General features: G+C 39.5%; 1 protein-coding gene across 1 annotated transcript; it reads left to right on the top strand.

Annotated features, from left to right (window-relative positions):
• Positions 1-1,605: 1,605 nt before the first annotated feature.
• Positions 1,606-16,926, top strand: LOC139464510 (macrophage mannose receptor 1-like). Its single transcript, XM_071246037.1, has 3 exons — positions 1,606-1,948; positions 12,158-12,367; positions 16,673-16,926. The coding sequence occupies exons 1-3, from the start codon at positions 1,645-1,647 to the stop codon at positions 16,885-16,887; spliced, it is 729 nt and encodes a 242-aa protein (XP_071102138.1). The 5' UTR covers positions 1,606-1,644; the 3' UTR covers positions 16,888-16,926.
• The last annotated feature ends 2,758 nt before the right edge of the window (positions 16,927-19,684 follow it).

Below are 19,684 nucleotides of genomic sequence, written 5' to 3'. Positions count from 1 at the left end.
ATCACGAAAGATACCCATAAACTAATGGCCTAAAGAAACGATACCAACTAAAAAAAATGGTTATTATAAGTGATTTATTTTATATGAAAACATACTTAAACATATCCAACGTACCAAGCTTAATGTAATCGGTGGGGAAAAGCGAGAAAATTTGACAATTTGTGTAAAACACATGCACTTTCAAAAACCAAGTTGATGCAACGGTTACGTCATACAGGCCGGACAACAGACAGGTCGATTAGCGGAAGACCACGGGTGTCCACGCCCATTCAAGATCGCTACATCCGGACAATCAACCCCCGAAACCGCTTCGTCAGGCAGCGACGGCATTGCGACACACGATCAGTGGACAAACCGTGTACTGGAGAGTACGAACCCACGGTTAATCGCCGAAAGACAACGCATTGCCTCCAACGTCATCCGACGTTTGACGTCATCGGCCCGTCCACGTGTTCTGGTGTGCATTAATGCTCAAGGTGGACATATCCAAAATTAACGTGACATTTTGATGAGCATTCTGACATTTTCATACCTGCCTTGTCATGTGTTATGAAGGTGACTTTCATTGTTGACCCTACGCATCTTTATAGGCCTGTCCATCTACATGTTAAAGTTTCATTGTAATTAATATTTTTACACATGTTGTTAAAAGATTGCTCTTATGAAATATACCAATATGAATTTTCTATATGGTTTTGTTTTTTCTTCCGTAACCTTTCAAACACTTGGCATCGTTTCTTTTGGACATTAGTTCATATATTTCATTATTCGGAGGCCAGTAACATTCTCAATGAGTCTCAATCAATGTACGATGTTATAATAATAAATTAGGTTCGTATTATTTGGAGGCCGGTAACATATGAAAACAATCAGTGCACCATACAATTCCAGTAGACAATGGGGGGCGGTCGAGTAGCCTAGTGGTTAAAGCGTTCGCTCGTTACGCCGAAGACCCGGGTTCGATTCCCGACATGGGTACAATGTGTGAAGCCCATTTCTGGTGCCCCCCTGCCGTGATATTGCTGGAATATTGCTAAAAGCGGCGTAAAACCATAATCAGTCAGTCAGTCAGTAGACAATGATCATATAAATAGTCAAGTCATATTGTCAAGAGTAAACAGGAAAGCAAAAACCAACTATGCACAGCGCAGCGACCGTTGTGGCACTCCTTTGTGCTCAATAATGAACACTACCGTAAATCAATGCCAGTTTTAGGGTGATGTTGGCTTTGATGCACTCAAGCAGTCATAGGCACAATTTATATTTCCACATTTTCTTTCTCGGCCATCGTATTGTACATCATTCTGGCTACATGATGGAAGAAAAATCTACCACAGCTTTTCATGATATTTGCGCTTAAATATATTGCAACATGTTCTCTTCCATAAATGTTTTTCACATAAATCAATCTATGATGTTAATATTTATAACATTTCAACCAATTAAATTGTATTTGCCTCGCTGATTATCGATCCAAAAAATCAATTATTCTCTCTGTGCCTCATCGATGTTACTTCCAGCTGAAGTATATATGTACGAACTGGTTTCACCTGCCCGCAGTCCTACCTCGCGCAGCACGAGACTTCCATGCGCCGCCCGGGCAAGTGGTGACAGACTGATCAAAGTTTACTTAAGAACAGCATCATGGTCAATTTTATATGGAATTTACTTTTTATTCTTCTGGGACAGCATGTTTGTGGTGAAACGACGCGTGCCGAATACAGAAGGCGCGTGGACTTGGCAAATACGATGTTTACTGATGCACATATTCACTTCACTCCAAATACAACTTCTTTAAAGTGTATTGAAAACTGTTTTTATATGAGTAACTGTGTGGTCGTGATGTCTTCAGGTGATGGCGGTGATGCGGAGTGTTATTTATACGACAAGCAGACTGTTGACATGACGAATCAAGTTTCGAGCAATACAACACATATCTTCGACAGAGGTAAAAAACTTTCTTATTCGTGATTTCAGTTTTTTTTTAAATATACCGAAATACAATTAAACATATTTATAGTTGCACATGATTTTTCCCAAAAAGTAATATTTTATCTATTCAAAAAAATAATTCCATGGTCATTTGTGTTATGTGGATTTTACAGAATTATTTCTACAAGGCACTGTGTTGGTACCCTGAACACAATCTCCAGGCATTTTAAAAAATTAAATTGAACATTTGAACTTATTTCAATTATCTTTTTAAATTTCATTTTTGTTTTAATAGTATTTCTTATCGATCTAAAACGACTATTAACTACTTTAAATATATATAAATAAACCAAAATGCATTTATTCAATGGAAAGAATATGTGGATTATAGGAGGATGTGAGTTTTGCTTGGCTTCTGATAAAATGTTCTTAAAAACAGTAAACTAAACATGTCCATAACAAACGTCCATGTGGTCAACCAGCCTATGTCACTGGTCAACGTCCGTCATCTGCCTTGACGCATGGAACGTATATCCTCGTTTTCTCGTATTTTAATTCATGACTGCTTTTATTTGACCATGCATAAACTATCTGAATTGTTAATTAAACAGAATTTAGCAATGACGGATCTTCTTCTTTTCCCTGTCATAGCCCTTGATGATTGAACATTTTCACGAAAAACGTGTGTCGCTAGCGGGATTCGAACCCACGAAGTCAGGCAACGAAAGCTAACGAATGTAGTTTTCCGCCATGGCGACATGGAAGACATTTTATGAAATTTATAACTTAATATGTATTTACACAGGACTGTGCGACTCAGACTAAACTTTTCAATGACTAGACACCAGGTCCTCGTGCCTTAACTTATACCTGCAGAACATTTGTGACGATGGTGTTATCACACCGACCAGTTAAACTCTCATTTTAAACTCGGACTTTCTGTGGAGTTATTTGAACTATAATAAAATTAAGATGACTTTTGTGCGTTTGTACAAACTAAACGAGAAAGCATCCTGTATCTATATCTGACACATCTATCTACTACGAAAGGTTGAACAAATCTAGGTATAAGAGGCAAAATAGCGGTGAAAATAACAGGAATGGATCACTGAATATCAGCAAAAAAACTTTATCGCTCTATATCTCTATGGCTTTCTCGCTTTTTCTCTCTATGACTTTCTTGCTCTATCGCTTTCCCTCGCGACTGATGAAGGGTGTCAGATGAAAAGATCGGGTGTTCTTTGACTTCTTTTGTGTATTATCTTTTTAAATTATTGCCATGACCGGCAACGCGCTGATTGTGTGATAGTCCCATGAAATTTAGGGCCATAAATCAACCAATTACTTTTTACCCAGAAATCCGTGGACTGTTTAAATCACCCCCGTCTGTACAGTTATTGTGTTTAAGTAGATAGTGAAAAAATCTCAGCATTCCCTCCATAGGTATATATATTAAATGTGAGTGGAAAAAAAATCAACTCTTTTATGAACCCCCCCCCCCCCCCCCCCCCCACCTCAGCCCCAAAAATGAAGAAAACAACAACATGAGTCCCCAACTCCATAGAGTTTGTGAAATCAGTTCAGTATCCTATTTTGTGTACCACGTACACTGTACTTCGTCACAAATAGAGATGATGAAAAACTACAAAGGCTTATGATGAAGTTATAACTTCAGATTTAAAAATAACATATTCCCCTAACTGGGAAAGCAAGGCCTTTAAAAGCCAACAATTTGGTGGACTTCTGGTGGATTTTGTAAAACTGTAAAAGTTTTAATAAAGTCTATATAACAATGTTATTAGGTCATGTATATTAAATCATAAATGAATGCTTTCATTTGGCGACAAATTACGATAGCATTGACTCGTTGATGGCAGCAAAACCTTTCCGTATGCTTTTCATAAAAATAGTTGTCATCACCTGTTTTTTTATCTGCACATGTTATATCACGTCGCTCGCATACAGTCAATCTATTTATACTAGTCAGAAGCAGTTAAAGACCATCTTTCATATTACTTTATTTGTAGTTTACCTGCTAGAACAGATTAACTGTAGTAATATGAAGAATCGGGCCTTCACTTCTTTTGAGTTGTGTATGAAACACGCTTTGTTTCGTTTATTAACATAAGTGTGAAAAAAATCAAAATTTACCCTTCAGCATAAACTCAAACGTTGACAGCAGTTATAAACAATGATTGACATCTATTGATCTACTGACAAACATAAAACCACTTCAAAAGGGAAAAAAACCTACAAAGTCTCAGCATGAAGTTATGCTCCAGTGAGAACCAGTGTGATCAGAACAACCAGGACAGTAGACAGTAGACAGTAGACAGTAGACACAATAATGTGTGCGTAGATGACATCACTGTAAGCACCGAGGCAGACACAATCGTTAGAAAGCAGCCAGTTGACACTAGAAGTCAGTGACTTTGATTCCAGCATCGATCTTGTGATCAATCCAGATATACAACGAGGGGAAGTTATGCCCCATTCTGGTGAAACGTCTCTCTAATAGAAACAAAAGTGAGCTCACCCGAACCCTATCAGCCGGTGGATATGATTCATTTGTGTTTGGGCGGTGGGGTAGCCAAATAGTTACAGCGTTTACTCGTTCGATTCGCCACATGTATAGAGCCCATTTCTAGTATCCCCGCCGTGATATTGCTGAAATATTGCTAAAAGCGGCGTAAAGTCTTTTTCACTCATTCATTTAGTGTTTGTTCATGATGATCTCAGAAAAAATCATAGGATCGTGGCATGCCTAAGGGACGCTACTTGCTGGAGAATGGTGGGTTGTCTTCTACATTCACCTGTGACATAAACACCCGTTTCGTGTCATACCCTGAGTACCACGATGTTTTAATTTTTTATTAATACAGTTTATTTTACAAGCCCGTGATTTCACGAAACGAGTGTCAGAACTCTAGCATTTACCCAGCTATAGCGAGGGTAATACATAAGTTCTTACGCGAGTTTCGTAAAATTTGTTTTAAACACATAGAGTGTAATAATTTCTTTATTATCCATTATTTCTTTATCATGTTGAGCTCCCCTTTAAAAGTTTGCACTGATCACGTCCACCGACTTAGAAAAACACAGTTGTCGAAAGACGTCAGCAATCTTCAGCTCTGACGTCGTTTCTAGTGTGACGTCATTTCAAGTGTGACGTCATTCCGACCTTACGTCACAATAAGATTCGAATGCCGCTTGCACACACGATTTTTGGAAACTCCGTTATTTTTAACCCTATTAGTGATAATTATTATTATTACTTGCCCGTGAAGAGATCACCCGTTTAACCCTCTTGGTGCCACGGGACCATATATGGTCCCTCACTTTTCACACCCGCATAGTGCCAGGGGACCATATATGGTCCCGAGAAAATGCCCTTTTTAAACTGTGAATTTTGATATTTAACACTGAGTGCGCAAAGTCAAAACTATAACCACAGGGCCACGTATAGCCATACTATACTGATTGTACTGATTACACTAAAAAAAGTGTGTCAGTACAGTATGGCTATACGTGGCCCTGTGACTATAACCATCATCACCCCAATTATCTTACCTTTAACATAGTGTAACTCATACTTTATACAATGCTACGGTTTGCGAAATATGGCGAGATTAGTAAAGTGGCTACCGCTCTTCTCGGCCTTTTTTCTGCCATGTTTGAGCACCAAGCGAATGACGGCGGATTTTGATTATGCACCCATGTCACAAACACGAAAATATTTTCAGACAAAATCCTTGTTCATAAGAAAAAATATGACCTGAGTGGTCAGAAAGACATATTTTTCCCAACTGTATACTTATTCACGTAAATACAATTCTGTTCACTCCTTTATGAACAAGTTTATTTACACGTTTTGTATATTTTTATCGACTATCGGTAATGGCGGAATGGTCGGTACACATGAGAAAACGACAATGTATATTTCCATTACATTTATGACGTTCATTGAATGAATTTATAACAATCATCACCCTAATCATCTCAACGTTAATATCGTGTAACTCATATTTTATGCAGTGCTACGGATTGCGAAATATGGCGAGATTAGTAATGTGGTTACCGCTCTTCTCGGCCTTTTTCTGCCATGTTGAACTTCATGCGAATGAAGGCATTTTTTTTATTATGCACCCATGTCACATACACGTAACTATTATTATATCAGGCAGCCAATTTGAAAAAGAAATCTGATCGAACTGGTCAGAAAGATTTACTAGTCCCCACTGTACAGTTATTGGCGTAAGAGTACTAACGTTTAGTTGGCCACGGAAGTTTTTTGTTCAAGTATTGCATATGTTTATCGACTGTGTGTCATGGCGATTTAGCACGGCGCTACATACCAACCGACAGTGCAGACTGTCTTTTTGTTTATGATGCTGATTTACAGAAAATATTCAAATCAAAGATATGGAAAGATAGCTATAATCGTTAATATTAAGTTGGTAGTGTATATTTATGGGCAGAAGGTTAATGATCAAAACCTAAACATTGAATGGCCAAGCCCGAAGTGATCGACAGGGCACGTTCGCATCATATCTGTGCCGTGATTTCTTGTTAACCGGTTGTCCTACATACTTGCCCGTTCAGACAAATAACTGCTACTTTTTTCATATGAAATTACTAAGAGTCATGTGTGATTGCTCAAACTACCTGACCGTGTGAGTGACTTGCCCTAACTGTTTCACATTTTTTCGCAAATGGAGATTTCAAAAGTGTGGCCACGACATCTAACGTGAGTCGACGCCATATTGTAAACAAATTGTGTCAAGGTGTCGGTTCCACATGTGGTAGCTCGGCCCCCGTTTCTGTCGATGGTACAGGCGATACAAACATAATGCAACTACTGAAAACATCAACATTACTTCTACAATGATGACATCAATACCTTTTTGTATTTGGGTTAACCGCTTATGGATACGCTGTGCTGTTAGTTCGATTTCGATTTGTTTTTCCTTTCATGGAAACTGTGATAATGGCGCTGTGATTGGTTTGCTGAAATAGTATTTTCCATGAGTCTCATGTACATAGTTCATGCTGTGATTGTAGAAGATAATTGATAACCAATTGTGTATGCATATATATCATCAAATACACGTTACTAATCTCTTCAGAAAATGGAATATATTATAGCTCGTTTTCAAACATTCTGCCATGGATATTAGATCAAAAATTAATATTAGATTTACAAATTATTTATGTACACTGTACTCTCGATTAATGTACGATAATCTATTGCAAGTCTTCAACCCTTATTTGATATGTCATCTGAAATGTCAGCAATGAGTAAAATTAATTTTATTTCGTTACAATCTGCAATTTTATTCAAATAGGCTAATAGACGGTCGGTGATTTCCCGCCGCTGTGAATTTGTCGTCTGGACAGGTGCGCGTGATTTGACCTCGCGTGTTGTGACGTGGATGACGTCACATGAAACAGCTGATCTAATGTTGTGGTAGTATAATGGATACGCGTGGTTTCATTTTCCAAATAACAATATTCTCTTTGACTGAACTAGAAAGCATATCTAGTATATCACGATTGGAAAATGTCTACGGCGACCGACGAGTGAATGAGACCGCTTATCATTTGACTAACAGTGTTAGAATATTTGGCGCAGTTTTCTAATTTTGGTATGTTGACATGTGCTTTTCATATCTGATTGAAGGCATGATATTCCCAAAAAATAATGTGCATTTACTTGAGTACAGTTAGAAAGCTGTAAAAATGGATCCAATATTAAACCTAGATTTTTAATATTTTAACTTCATCTCTTGGAATCTCGAATGGTTCAATTTATAACATAAACAGTAAAAGTAATCAGATTTACTCACAATATATAGATAATCAATTTCTGAAAGACAAAAAGTTGTCAGTGTAAATGTGATTTCGTTTTGATGTTTTATATAGTTATATTGATGTCTTTTTTTCACTTTGCATTATCTAAATTACAAAATACTTCGACCAGTGACATATAGTAGTAATTATATTCTACTTTGTTTTGTATCCTAAGTATGAAATAGATTTTTTTAAAAATAAATATTTGTCTAAGAGCAAAATCAATGCATTCTTGTGGGTTTTTTTTCACCATTTTAATTTGTATATCTTCCCTCCAAGCTGTAGTTAAGCTAGGCCAAAATTAAGAAAAAAAGGAAAGACATAATAAACCATTTTTATCGAAGATTTTGCTGGTTAAATTTTCGAAGTTCAACACCAAGAATATATTTTTCCTTTTATGACAAATAATTCCATTACTTTAATTGACCAACGATCATTATCTTTTTCAAACTTTTCCTTTGGTAGAATGGGATGGAATGGGAAACTAGTGGAAATAAACTATCACGTATGTCCTTAAATGTACATGTCATACCTAGCTAGGTGTAAATACACTTCTAAAGTCGTATTTATAAATCAAACGAATAAATGAAAGAAAAAGTGGTATTTCATGGACTGGCCATAGAAGTATATTTTGAGCAAAGGTCTAAGTTAGACAGAAAAGTGTGAAATACGAGCTGATGCGAGGATGTATGTTTCCTGGTGGTCATAGTGGAACAATGACATATGGCGCCCGAGTTGCGAGTGATCGAAAATAGGTTTGTTGAATAGATTTGCTGCCCATGAAAACGTTTCAACAATTTTGATTGAATCTACATGTACTTACTCTTGGGTGGTATTACGTTAGTATAATCTTGTTAATTATTAAGAAATAACAATGATGCCCGATATTGAGCGATGTCAATTTGAGTATTATTAGGGCTGTTTAGTGATCTTTCACATTTTGTCCTTTGAAAATGTACGATGTCAGTTACCCCGAAGTTGTTTTTATCACTAATAAAAGAGCACGGTCATTGAAACATACATGGACGTAACCGTTTCTTCAAGATATACACTCCAAACTGTCATTCGTTTTGTGCCATAATCTTTGAAACAGTCTGCGTATGAATTAATCACGACCACTTCCGTCAATTTTGTTTTGACGTCAAAAACACGCACAATTTCATCGGGATTTTTTATCGGTAAATATAACTCACGGAAAATTCTCAGTGAATGTGTACTTCAACATAAATATCACCTGTCTATCACTGTTAGGACATGTACTTGCCAATGATATGAGTTATTGGTCATTTAGATTTCAAACAAGGGCGCTTACTTGACTTTGCTTGCCATATTCGGGTGCGTCCATATTACGATTAATGTGGAAAAGTAGGAAACTTATAATACCAGCACTTTTATCGATGGCTGGGCAGTGCATAGATCTTTTGGATTTGGTGACTTTAGATACTGTTGGAAAGACAATCAACTCGAGTTGCATGTTATACAATTTGGTTACACTGTGTGAAGAAATAAAGACGTTGTAACACTTTTGATACAATGTATACGTTTTTGAAACAGCGACGTCATCACAGCGCGGCACTGAGCGGTTTGCAGGCTGACTGACGTCCAGGCACCATGAGGGTTAATAAACATACATCTGTATTATGTGCTTATGTACTCTCGGAACACGTTTCACGAATAAATATTGAAAGCTCTCAACATCCCTTGGCTGATTCCACGACATTGACATGTGGAGTTGATAGATCACTGAGAGGAGCTTATGCACACTCGATGACCCCAGTAACCTTGTTGCTAGGCTGACGTCACATTGTTTCGCCTATGGATCTTGCAACAAATTTCCACAAAACTACGTCATCGGGTATTGTGACGTTGTTGTAAACCTTGAGGTGCAAGGCCCGCTCCACAAGGCGATCGTATTGTAGCGCAGCGACAGTCGTTAGTCTGGTTAAAGTATGTGAGTTGCGATAGTCTTAGCCCTACGATAAATTTGTGAATTCTAAAGGCTGACCCTTGTATGGTATTAAATTCATACGTTTCAACTTTTGACGTGTTTTGAAGTATTATTCTGTTAAACTCAGTTGGACTATGCCGTGGATCGTGTAGGTGTCAGCCTATTCATACTCAACAGTTTAATTCTGAAAACGTTATAAATGACAACCAGATAGATACCAGAACTATTCACTCGTTTCATAAAATTGGTATTACACGGGAGCTCGTTTAGTATTCTTTATTTACCTACTCACCGCGGAGAGATTGGAATACGACGGAGAGATAAAAATGGTTTCACTTCAAAGAAGTGTTAAATATCAGGCAGAACTTGTTTGAAATGCCTACAAATACAACCGAGGCAATTGTTAGCAGCTGGTTTCTAGTCTTGGGTTAATGTAGAATCAATGACTTTATCACGTATTCAGTCCGGGCAAACGGAAGTCGAATTCCGGAAGTATGGATCGGTATTCCTTTCGCTTCATGCAACACTTTATGTAAGCTTTTTAATTAATGACAACCTGCAGTGGTTATGATCCATTTAGGCCTGGGACTGATACAATATTCATGGAACTAGGACAACATGGCCTCCAAGATATATCTCTTCGCAAGATAGACGCAATTTCTATGGATAACAACTTCTTTAATACTGGGAAAAGCGACGTTTTGGTATAGATCCTTATACCGTTGTCAAGCAAGACTGAATGAGGGACATAGTACAGAATATATATAGTAGGTGGAGGATTAACAGTCATGACAATTGCATACATGAGTGGGATAACATAGGTAGGTGTGACAACAAAGGGATAATGCTGTCACAACACGATGGACAGAGTACACATACTGGTAGGTGGAAGCCAATAGGGACATGAAGCCAATAAACAGGATAAGTGATTATTGCTTGATGAGTTCATAGTAGGCGGATGGGATGAAATAGCCTTGATATCTGTTGATTGATGGCTTGAGGCGGCGAATGTGGACTGCTTCTGTTAGTTTTCTTTTAGTGAAATCATGGAGGTTGTTGGCGAGGATTTGGACGTTGTCCCAGTTGATGATGTGATTGGGACAGTTGCTGATATGGTCCGAGATGGCTGATTTGCTGTCGGATTTTTATGTCGGAGGTTTTATGCTCGGGGGTTTAACGTCGCTTTTCCCAGTATTAAAGAAGGTGTTATCCATAAAAATTGTGTCTACCTTGTCATCCGTCAACTTCTAAGAAATGGACCCGCGTTCGATTCCCGACATGGGTACAATGTGTGAAGCCCATTTCTGGTGTCCCCCGCCGTGATATTGCTGGAATATTGCTAAAAGCGGCGTAAAACCAAACTCACTCACTCACTCACTAAGAAATGCATATCAAACAAAATATCTCTTCGGTTGACGTTTGTGTGGGGTCACGGCAACCATCAAAGATAACCTTCTCAAAATAAAAAAAGAACATGTTTTAAATGATGCTATAGATTATGACATATAAGGATATCTATACTGCCATGTAAAAGAAAGTATACAGCCATGTTTGAAGGTGGCTAAAATGAAACAAGCAAGAAATAGTTATTCGATGGTGATGTATGTGATACGGGTATCAGCCAGGTAACGCTTTGATAACATTTGTAATTTGTTGGTCAAATCTAATTTTCAAGCGTATGTTTCCGTTGCCCTGCAGTTTAGAAATGCTGGCCTCCAAGAAACATTTCTGCACATAGACCTCGGTTGACGTTTATGAGAGGTCATGGCAAGATACCTTTATCCAAATGGGAAAAATGTTTTAAATTATATAAAAATTATTAAATGTATGTAAGAATGTTTGTTTCTAGGTTTGTCAGCACCATACCTGTGCTCGTGGGTTTCACCGAATTGGTTAACGTCTGAGACCTGCATCACTTCGGGCTTACCTCCCACATTAAGCTGACTCGCAGTGATATAACTGGAATACTGTTAAAAGCGGCGTTAAACCCAACTCACTCACTCACTCTAAGTGGTTTCAATCCATTTCATCTATGTATATATGGGGCTGTTTGGGTCCTTCTCAAGCCGAGATGGGGTGCATGGTTGGTCCAGTCGTCTAAGCCCTTTACAATTTGCCTTTAGGCGTGCCAGAAACTGATCGAGGGTTCGAATTATGCCCCGATTATGTTTCTAGGCTTGTCAGCACCAAACAGATGCTCGTTGGTTTCACCAACATGGTAAAGCTCTAATACCTGCATCACTTCGGGTTTTCCCCCACATCAAGCTGACACGCCGTGATATAATTGGAATACTGTTCAAAGCGGCGTTAAACCCCACTCACTCACTCTCAAGCCCAGATACAAAGCGATAGTACTCAGGTCGGGAAGGGCCCCTTCTAACTGGCATAAACAATGGCTTTGCTGGTATTTGTTTTATTTGATTTTAGTCTCGTCAGTCAATGTTGACTGTCCCATCCCGTCAACAACGTCCACGACACCGCCCACGACGACCACGACCCCCGTGCCTACATACCTGGTATATAAGTCGGAGACTCTGACTTGGGAGGGGGCAAAAGGGGTGTGTCAGGCGGATGGTGGGGACCTGGCGATCCTTGATACTCCGGAGGAAGTACAGACCGTGATGGACACTATGACAGGTGATGAAAATTGGTTTGTTTATTTCTTTAACGCTGCATTCATCAGTACTCCAGCTATAAATAATCGAGTCTGGAACAGACAATCCAGTGATTGACATCATGATCTACGCAATTGACATACGATGACACAGTTAGCCTGACCACCCGATCCCGTTAGTCGCGTCTTACGACAAGCATAGTAGCCTTTCACAAGCATGAGTTGCTGAAGAATTTTAACCTGGATCTTCACGGGTGTGAGGAAAGTACTTACTTACGCCAGAGATTTAGAGAATAAGCAACGCTACACGCGGACTTAAGGAGTATCTGTTTTGCTTGACATGTGAGATAATAAGCAAAGATCCACCATTAATTACGTATTATCTATCTTGAGTTAATACTCACAGAATAAGCAACGCTACACGCGGACTTAAGGACTATCTGTTTTGCTTGACATGTTAGATAAGCAACGATCCTCCATGAATTACGCATACATTTCTTAAGTTAAATGTTTGGGAATACCAACGAGTTCTTTCCCACGGGAATACATCATGCAAAATCCTCGCAAAAAGACTGGGACACATAATCTATAATTGTCACGATAAAACAGAAAAGAAGGGAAAAAACAACTTATTGCTTTCTTCACGTGACATGAACAATGGATGACGCCCATTGTCCAGGTATTAGAATTTTATAACATTTGATCTTTCAAACATTTATATTTACGGGCGCTTCCAGTAAAAGCTATTGCGCACTCTGGAGTGAGTGAGTGAGTATGGTTTTACACCGCTTTAACAATATTCCAGCAATATCACGGCGGGGGACACCAGAAATGGGCTTCACACAATGTACCCATGTCGGGAATCGAACCCGGGTCTTCGGCGTGACGAGCGAACGCTTTAACCACTAGGCTACCCGACCGCCCCTTGCGCACTCTGGAAGATAGCATTGTAGTATGCATCGGTACAATGCAATTTTATGTCTACAAGAGATGGTAGCCGTGTTTCGCAACCTTTCAAACGCAGGTTAATATATTGATGGAAGGCGTCAGAACCACGTTTAAGTAGCTGGAGTCAGTAGTGAACTGAGTCGATGCTCATGATATCAATCACTGGACTGGCCTATCCAGACTCGATTATTTACAAACTTATTACAGTGTGGCGTTCAACAACAAAGTGATCTGAACAAACACCAGTTTTTTAGCTGCCTGGTTTAGACAGCCGTGTTGTTTAAATACACTTGAGAAGAACATGTATTATTTATGAGAACTTCCTACGAAAGGTAAAATACATGAGGTATAGTCGTGGTATAACCGTACATGACCTCGGCGTAAAACAACATCAGCACATTCAACAAACATTCACTCGCTACCAATTCTCCTTTTTGCAAATTCTAAATCTAAATACATATTTCTACCAGTATATAAGTACCGCCAAAGTAGGCGTAAATGAATAGTTTGCTGTGTGAAAAATACCCAAACGTCATTTTTTTTGTTAATAGTAAAAATGAGTTGATTGTTAGATTGTGCTCAGTAAATAAATAGTTTGTTGGATATAACAGGGGGAAAAAGCCCATCCATCTGACCATATTATTCAAATGGATGCCCCCTTATTATGTGGGGTTATAAAAAGACCTAAGACAAAAATGGTCTAGAAGAACCGGCTAACGATCTTAGAGAAAACGGCCACCACATCTGGAAATATAGGCCAATATACAAATAATATACACATGTTAATGAGAATAGTATCACTTTATTCTCTGTATCTTAACATCATAGCATCAAATATTTTTACATATATAAATAAAAATATATAAATACTTAGTTTATGCTGAAGCTCGGGAAATTAGATCCACCAGCAAAAACATCGACCTAGCATGTGTTTATAAATCACTATAAAATAGTGATGATAGCAGGTGCTCGCGTGTATCCACGACAATACCTTAAGGGGGCGGTCGGGCAGCCTAGTGGTTAAAGCGTTCGCTCGTCACGCCGAAGACCCGGGTTCGATTCCCGACATGGGTACAATGTGTGAAGCCCATTTCTGGTGTCCCCCGCCGTGATATTGCTTGAATATTGCTAAAAGCAGCGTAAAACACTCACTCACTCACTCAATACCTTAAGTCACTGATTGTTATCTTTCCAACCTTGACACAGATCAAGGCTGTTCTTTGATAATGCATTTACACTTCTCCCCTAGACATATTTTCTCATGTTGACCCCGTGGTGATCTAGTATCTAAGGACGCTGTTGCTATGGAGATAAATGTTCTTCAATTTCCTGTTATATAAATCATGGTTGCTGCGTTCGAATGAGATGTTTTGTGTGAACCACGAACGACCGTTTAACGTACCGCTTATTTTCTGCTTCTGATGTGTTGTTTGTTTGTTGTTTAACGCCGCACTCAGCAGTATGCCAGCTATATGACGGCGGTCTGTCAATAATCGAGTCTGGACCAGGCAATACTATGACTGATATCATGATCATTGATCCACGCAATTGGGATCAATGACATGCATCAACCACGTCAGCAAGCCTGACCATCCGATCCCATATTCGCCTCTTACGACAACTGTGATACGATAACTTGTTTGAACCAATCCTGACCACCCGATCGATCCCGTTAGTCGCTGTAGATGAACTCGTAACCAAAGTATTTCGTAGCCATCGAGAATTCGTAGACACAAGAAACTCGTGGAGAAGATTCACAGTGAACTCGTAGACAAAACAAAATTTAAAAAAATTGGAAATAAATTTCAATATTGATTTATTACATATACACATGTGGCAAATGCATTTCAAATCTTAAATTTTCAATGACAATAAATGTGGGGTGCATTATGACCTGACGCAATGGTCCAAGGATATGTTTCTAATATTTATATCTTCACATTCGGCTCATTATTTATTTTAAAGATGAACATGTTCGACGAAATGATATGCTGATGTGTAATTTTACACATTTATATACATTTATATACATTCATGTATATATCTTAGATATATTTTAGATACATTTTCAGAGACTGAGGCTGAAGTGGTGTCTGGTCGCCTGGCCACTGCTAGTTTCTCTCACTATGATAAAATGTTGCTACGAATTCACTCCAGGTTTATCTACGAAATCCCTGTAAATTGTGTCTACGAATTCATCGCCTTCCCTTTGGAACTTGTTTCGGCAGATAATCGAGACTGATTATTCTCTGGCGTGTTTTTCGTGTTGTGCAGTGTGTAAACTTGATAAAGCATGGCTACAACACTGGCGATGCTCGTTTTCAGGCGATGTCGGACAAAAATCCAAAAGAAATAGGCTATTAGAAACATGCTTATCTTCCCTTGATTTGCATGCACGAAGGTAGATTTTACGTTTCGTTTCGAAAGAACCGGAAGTGGAGAGTTATCTCCCCGGATATTCCTCCATCAAAGTCCATTCCATAATCCTAAGAAATCGCTGCTAAAAGCAAAATCCATACAGTCCGACTGTATCATGAGCATGAGTTTGATGTTTGTAAAAAACAATGTGACCATTAATATCCCTACATGTCTATCTTCAAAGACAATTTCAAAGCAACTGTCATCTGAAGTGTGTGTGAATATCTGGACTTCCTCACAAATACCATGCACTGGTATGTGAAATGTGTGGTAAGAACATTTACAGTAACGAACAATATCATCAAGATTGTATGACAAGAGGGATGAGTCCATCTTTCCTGTAGTCACCTCCCCCCCTCATGTCTAGCAAAACCAGGCTTTGGTGTCTACATTTCACTATTGAGGTCATTCGACCACGCTGTTCTACGAAGATTTCAAACGATTCTTGCTCAAAGGATGGTTGATCAGTGTTACAGCCTTCCAAAGCCTTTCTGGTAGGTATGTGGAGGACATTTCCAGTGAGAAAAATTATCTTCAACAGAACCCTTGAATTGCCTTTGCATGTGTTTGTGATGGGTGGCACAGGGAGGGAAGGATACATTCACCTTTTCGCGAACGCCTGGTGAATAATATTTTGATGGTTATTCATAAACTCATGGTAATGATGTAGTTGGAATGGTACAATAAATTCTGCATTTAGCAGCGATTTCTTATTATTACGGAAAGGACTTTGTCGCTTTTAACTGAATATTAATTACAGTTAATTATATGCGTGTCTTTTAATTTCGACTTTACTGCGAAGAAGACATTAACATCAGTCTTCAACACCAGGTATCTTCAGATGAAGGTTCATGGTTTCTTGTCCGTTTAAAACAAATTTATCTTCATTTTAAGTCATTATTGTGAAATGAAACATAAATAGGTTTAAATTGGAAAATAATCATTTTTTCTTGCCATTGTAGGGTACTACATATGGATAGGATTCAACCGATCCACCCCGGATGGCGTGAACACCTGGGTAGATGGACGGACCGTGGTGGGTGTGACCTGGAAGCCTGGCTCGCCCGTGACACCTGGGGAATTGTGTGGCTCTATTGCTATATCAGCAACAACGTACCATAAGTTTGAGGTCTGTTCAAGGAGTGACCCCTTCCTCTGCGAGTTACCGGTTGCGTAAACACCAGGTTCTAATGCTGCTGTAGAGATTGTCCTGATCTTCTGTCGGTGATAACAGGAGTCTCTGTGCTATATCTTCTGTCGATGATAACATGAGTCTCTGTGCTATATCTTCTGACGGAGATAACAGGAGTCTCTGTGTTATATCTCCTGTCGGTGATAACATGTGTCTCTGTGATAAATGTTCTGTCGGTGATAACAGGAGTCTCTGTGCTATATCTTCTGTCGGTGATAACAGGAGTCTCTGTGCTATATCTTCTGTCGGTGATAACATGAGTCTCTGTACTATATCTTCTGACGGAGATAACATGAGTCTCTGTGCTATATCTTCTGTCGGTGATAACACGAGTCTCTGTGTTATATCTTCTGTCGATGAGAACATGAGTCTCTGTGCTATATCCTCTGTCGGTGATAACATGAGTCTCTGTGCTATATCCTCTGTCGGTGATAACAGGAGTCTCTGTGCTATATCCTCTGTCGGTGATAACATGAGTCTCTGTGCTATATCTTCTGAAGGGGACAAGATGAGTCTCTGTGCTATATCTCCTGTCGGTGATAACATGAGTCTCTGTGCTAAATCTTCTGTCGGTGATAACATGAGTCTCTGTGCTATATCTTCTGTCGATGATAACATGTGTCTCTGTGCTATATCTTCTGTCGGTGATAACAGGAGTCTCTGTGCTATATTTCTGACGGAGATAACAGGAGTCTCAATGCTATATTTTCTGACGGGGACAACAGGAGTCTCTATGCTAAATCTTCTGACGGGGATAATAGGAGTCTCTATGCTTTATCTTCTGACGGGGACAACAGGAGTCTCTGTGCTATATCTTATGAAGGGGACAACAGGAGTCTCTGTGCTATATCTTCTGACAGGGATAACAGGTGTCTCTGTGTTCTATCTTAATCACAGTGTTACTTTGTGGTCAGGTAGTCTAAAATTTCACAAAACAATTTAAAAATCTATATTGATTTATTTTGGTTTTTGCATACACATTGCTAAGTTATACAATACATAACGAGCATGTAGTGACGTAGGCATATCTGGTTCATATTCTTTAATTGTCATCTCACAAGTTTGATTTGCAGTCCTAATTATGTATATGTTCATGTATTCACCGCGCACTTTCAGACGCAGCCATGGCTCTTACAGAACCTGGCTAACAAAAACGTTACTTTTTTTTATATAATAGCGGAAATTAATTCCTGTGCACGTTTACAAAATCAGATTAAAACGTAATTGCCTGATAATCACAGGTACAACAGCCTGTCATATGATGACCCATGATGACCCTGAAATTGCACATACATCCGGGTCATTGCATGCCTAAATTCCACGAGCAAAACATTCGTCACACATTACAGTTACACGTGGGACCGAGTCTATTCAAACACAAAGTAAATCGGTGAAGTAACTTCACTGTGAAAAACAACGTTGTTGAAGGCCAAACCTCGTTAACGTTTTGGCACGCAAATCTGAAAATTAAGCGGTTGCTTGCAATTAGAATGTTTGAAATCAGAACTGCACCAAACGTTGTTGCGTTGGTCTTCATTGCAGCACCATACCACTCTAGGATCGGAACCAACAGTCTGGCAAAACTAGGGGCGGTCGGGTAGCCTAGTGGTTAAAGCGTTCGCTCGTCACGCCGAGACCCTGGTGCGATTCCCGACGTGGGTACAATGTGTGAAGCCCATTTCTGGTGTCCCCCGCCGTGATATTGCTGGAATATTGCTAGAAGCGGCGTAAAACCATACTCGCTCATTCACTGGCAAAACTAAGAACCGACCAAGATGGCAGATATATGGTACCGGGACTAAGTTATCATTCCTCACGCTTTCCGTCAGACCCATGGACGTCACATCACTTGGCTGCCAATTCAGCTGGACAATTCACGCTCTTACATTTCTCGTGGTCACAGACTTCATTGGACAACGGAAGACAGTAAACTACGGTTATAACGAACCTAAAGGGACTACTAATTTTAGTTCGTTATAACCGTAATTCGTTATATACAGCATAACTACAGCAAATAGTTGGGACTAAAAAGTTAGTTCGTTATATCTGTCAGTTCGTTATAAACGTGTTCGTTATAACCGTAGTTTACTGTCTCCCCACACGTCCCAGGCCTGCCGCTCATCGAACATGTGTGGCATGACGTGCTTCCATGTGCGACATGCCTTGGTCAAGAGTTGGAAGTACATCCCACAATTCTTCTACAACCTTGTGCCGTCATTGAGGCATCGTTGTCAAGCTTGTGTCACTGCTAATGGTGAGTGAGTGAGTGAGTATGGTTTTACGCCTCTTTTAGCAATATTTCAGCAATATCACGGCGGGGGACACCACAAATGGGCTTCACACATTGTACCGATGTCGGGAATCGAACCCGGTTCTTCGGCGTGACGAGCGAACGCTTTAACCACAAGGCTACCCGACCACCCCTCACTGCTAAAGGTGGTCGTACTGACTTGTGAACTGACAACTGACCCCACTTCACTTTGAGCTTGAGATAGCGTTTACAGAGGACAGTGTTGACACTGTCATGATGAATTATGTTTCATAGACATTAATATATTGATCTGTTGCAAAATCGTGTATGTATTTTCCATGATAGTCAGTGATGCTCAAGATCTTTCTTCCGATGATGCACTGGGGGGCACGGGTGGCCCAGTCGTCTGAGGCGCCGCGATTCGCTGTGCAGAGTTGCGTCCCTTGGGTGCGCCAGAAACCTATGATTGTGGGTTTGAATCCCAGTTCGCCCCGATTATGTTTCTAGGTTTGTCAGCACCATGCCCGTGCT

The sequence above is a fragment of the Haliotis cracherodii genome, unplaced genomic scaffold, assembly GCF_022045235.1.
Source record: "Haliotis cracherodii isolate W230 unplaced genomic scaffold, xgHalCrac1.p SCAF_17, whole genome shotgun sequence".
In the NCBI taxonomy this organism is placed as follows: Eukaryota; Metazoa; Mollusca; class Gastropoda; order Lepetellida; family Haliotidae; genus Haliotis; species Haliotis cracherodii.
Note: the sequence above shows the minus strand (reverse complement) of the source record. Positions and strands in the feature narration are given on the sequence as shown.

Excerpts from the sequence above, each read along its gene's own strand:
- LOC139464510 (XM_071246037.1), top strand. The coding sequence starts at position 1,645 with ATGGTCAATTTTATATGGAATTTACTTTTTATTCTTCTGGGACAGCAT. Across the intron at positions 1,949-12,157 it reads AACACATATCTTCGACAGAG|TCTCGTCAGTCAATGTTGAC; the intron begins GTAAAAAACTTT and ends ATTTGATTTTAG. Across the intron at positions 12,368-16,672 it reads CGTGATGGACACTATGACAG|GGTACTACATATGGATAGGA; the intron begins GTGATGAAAATT and ends TTGCCATTGTAG.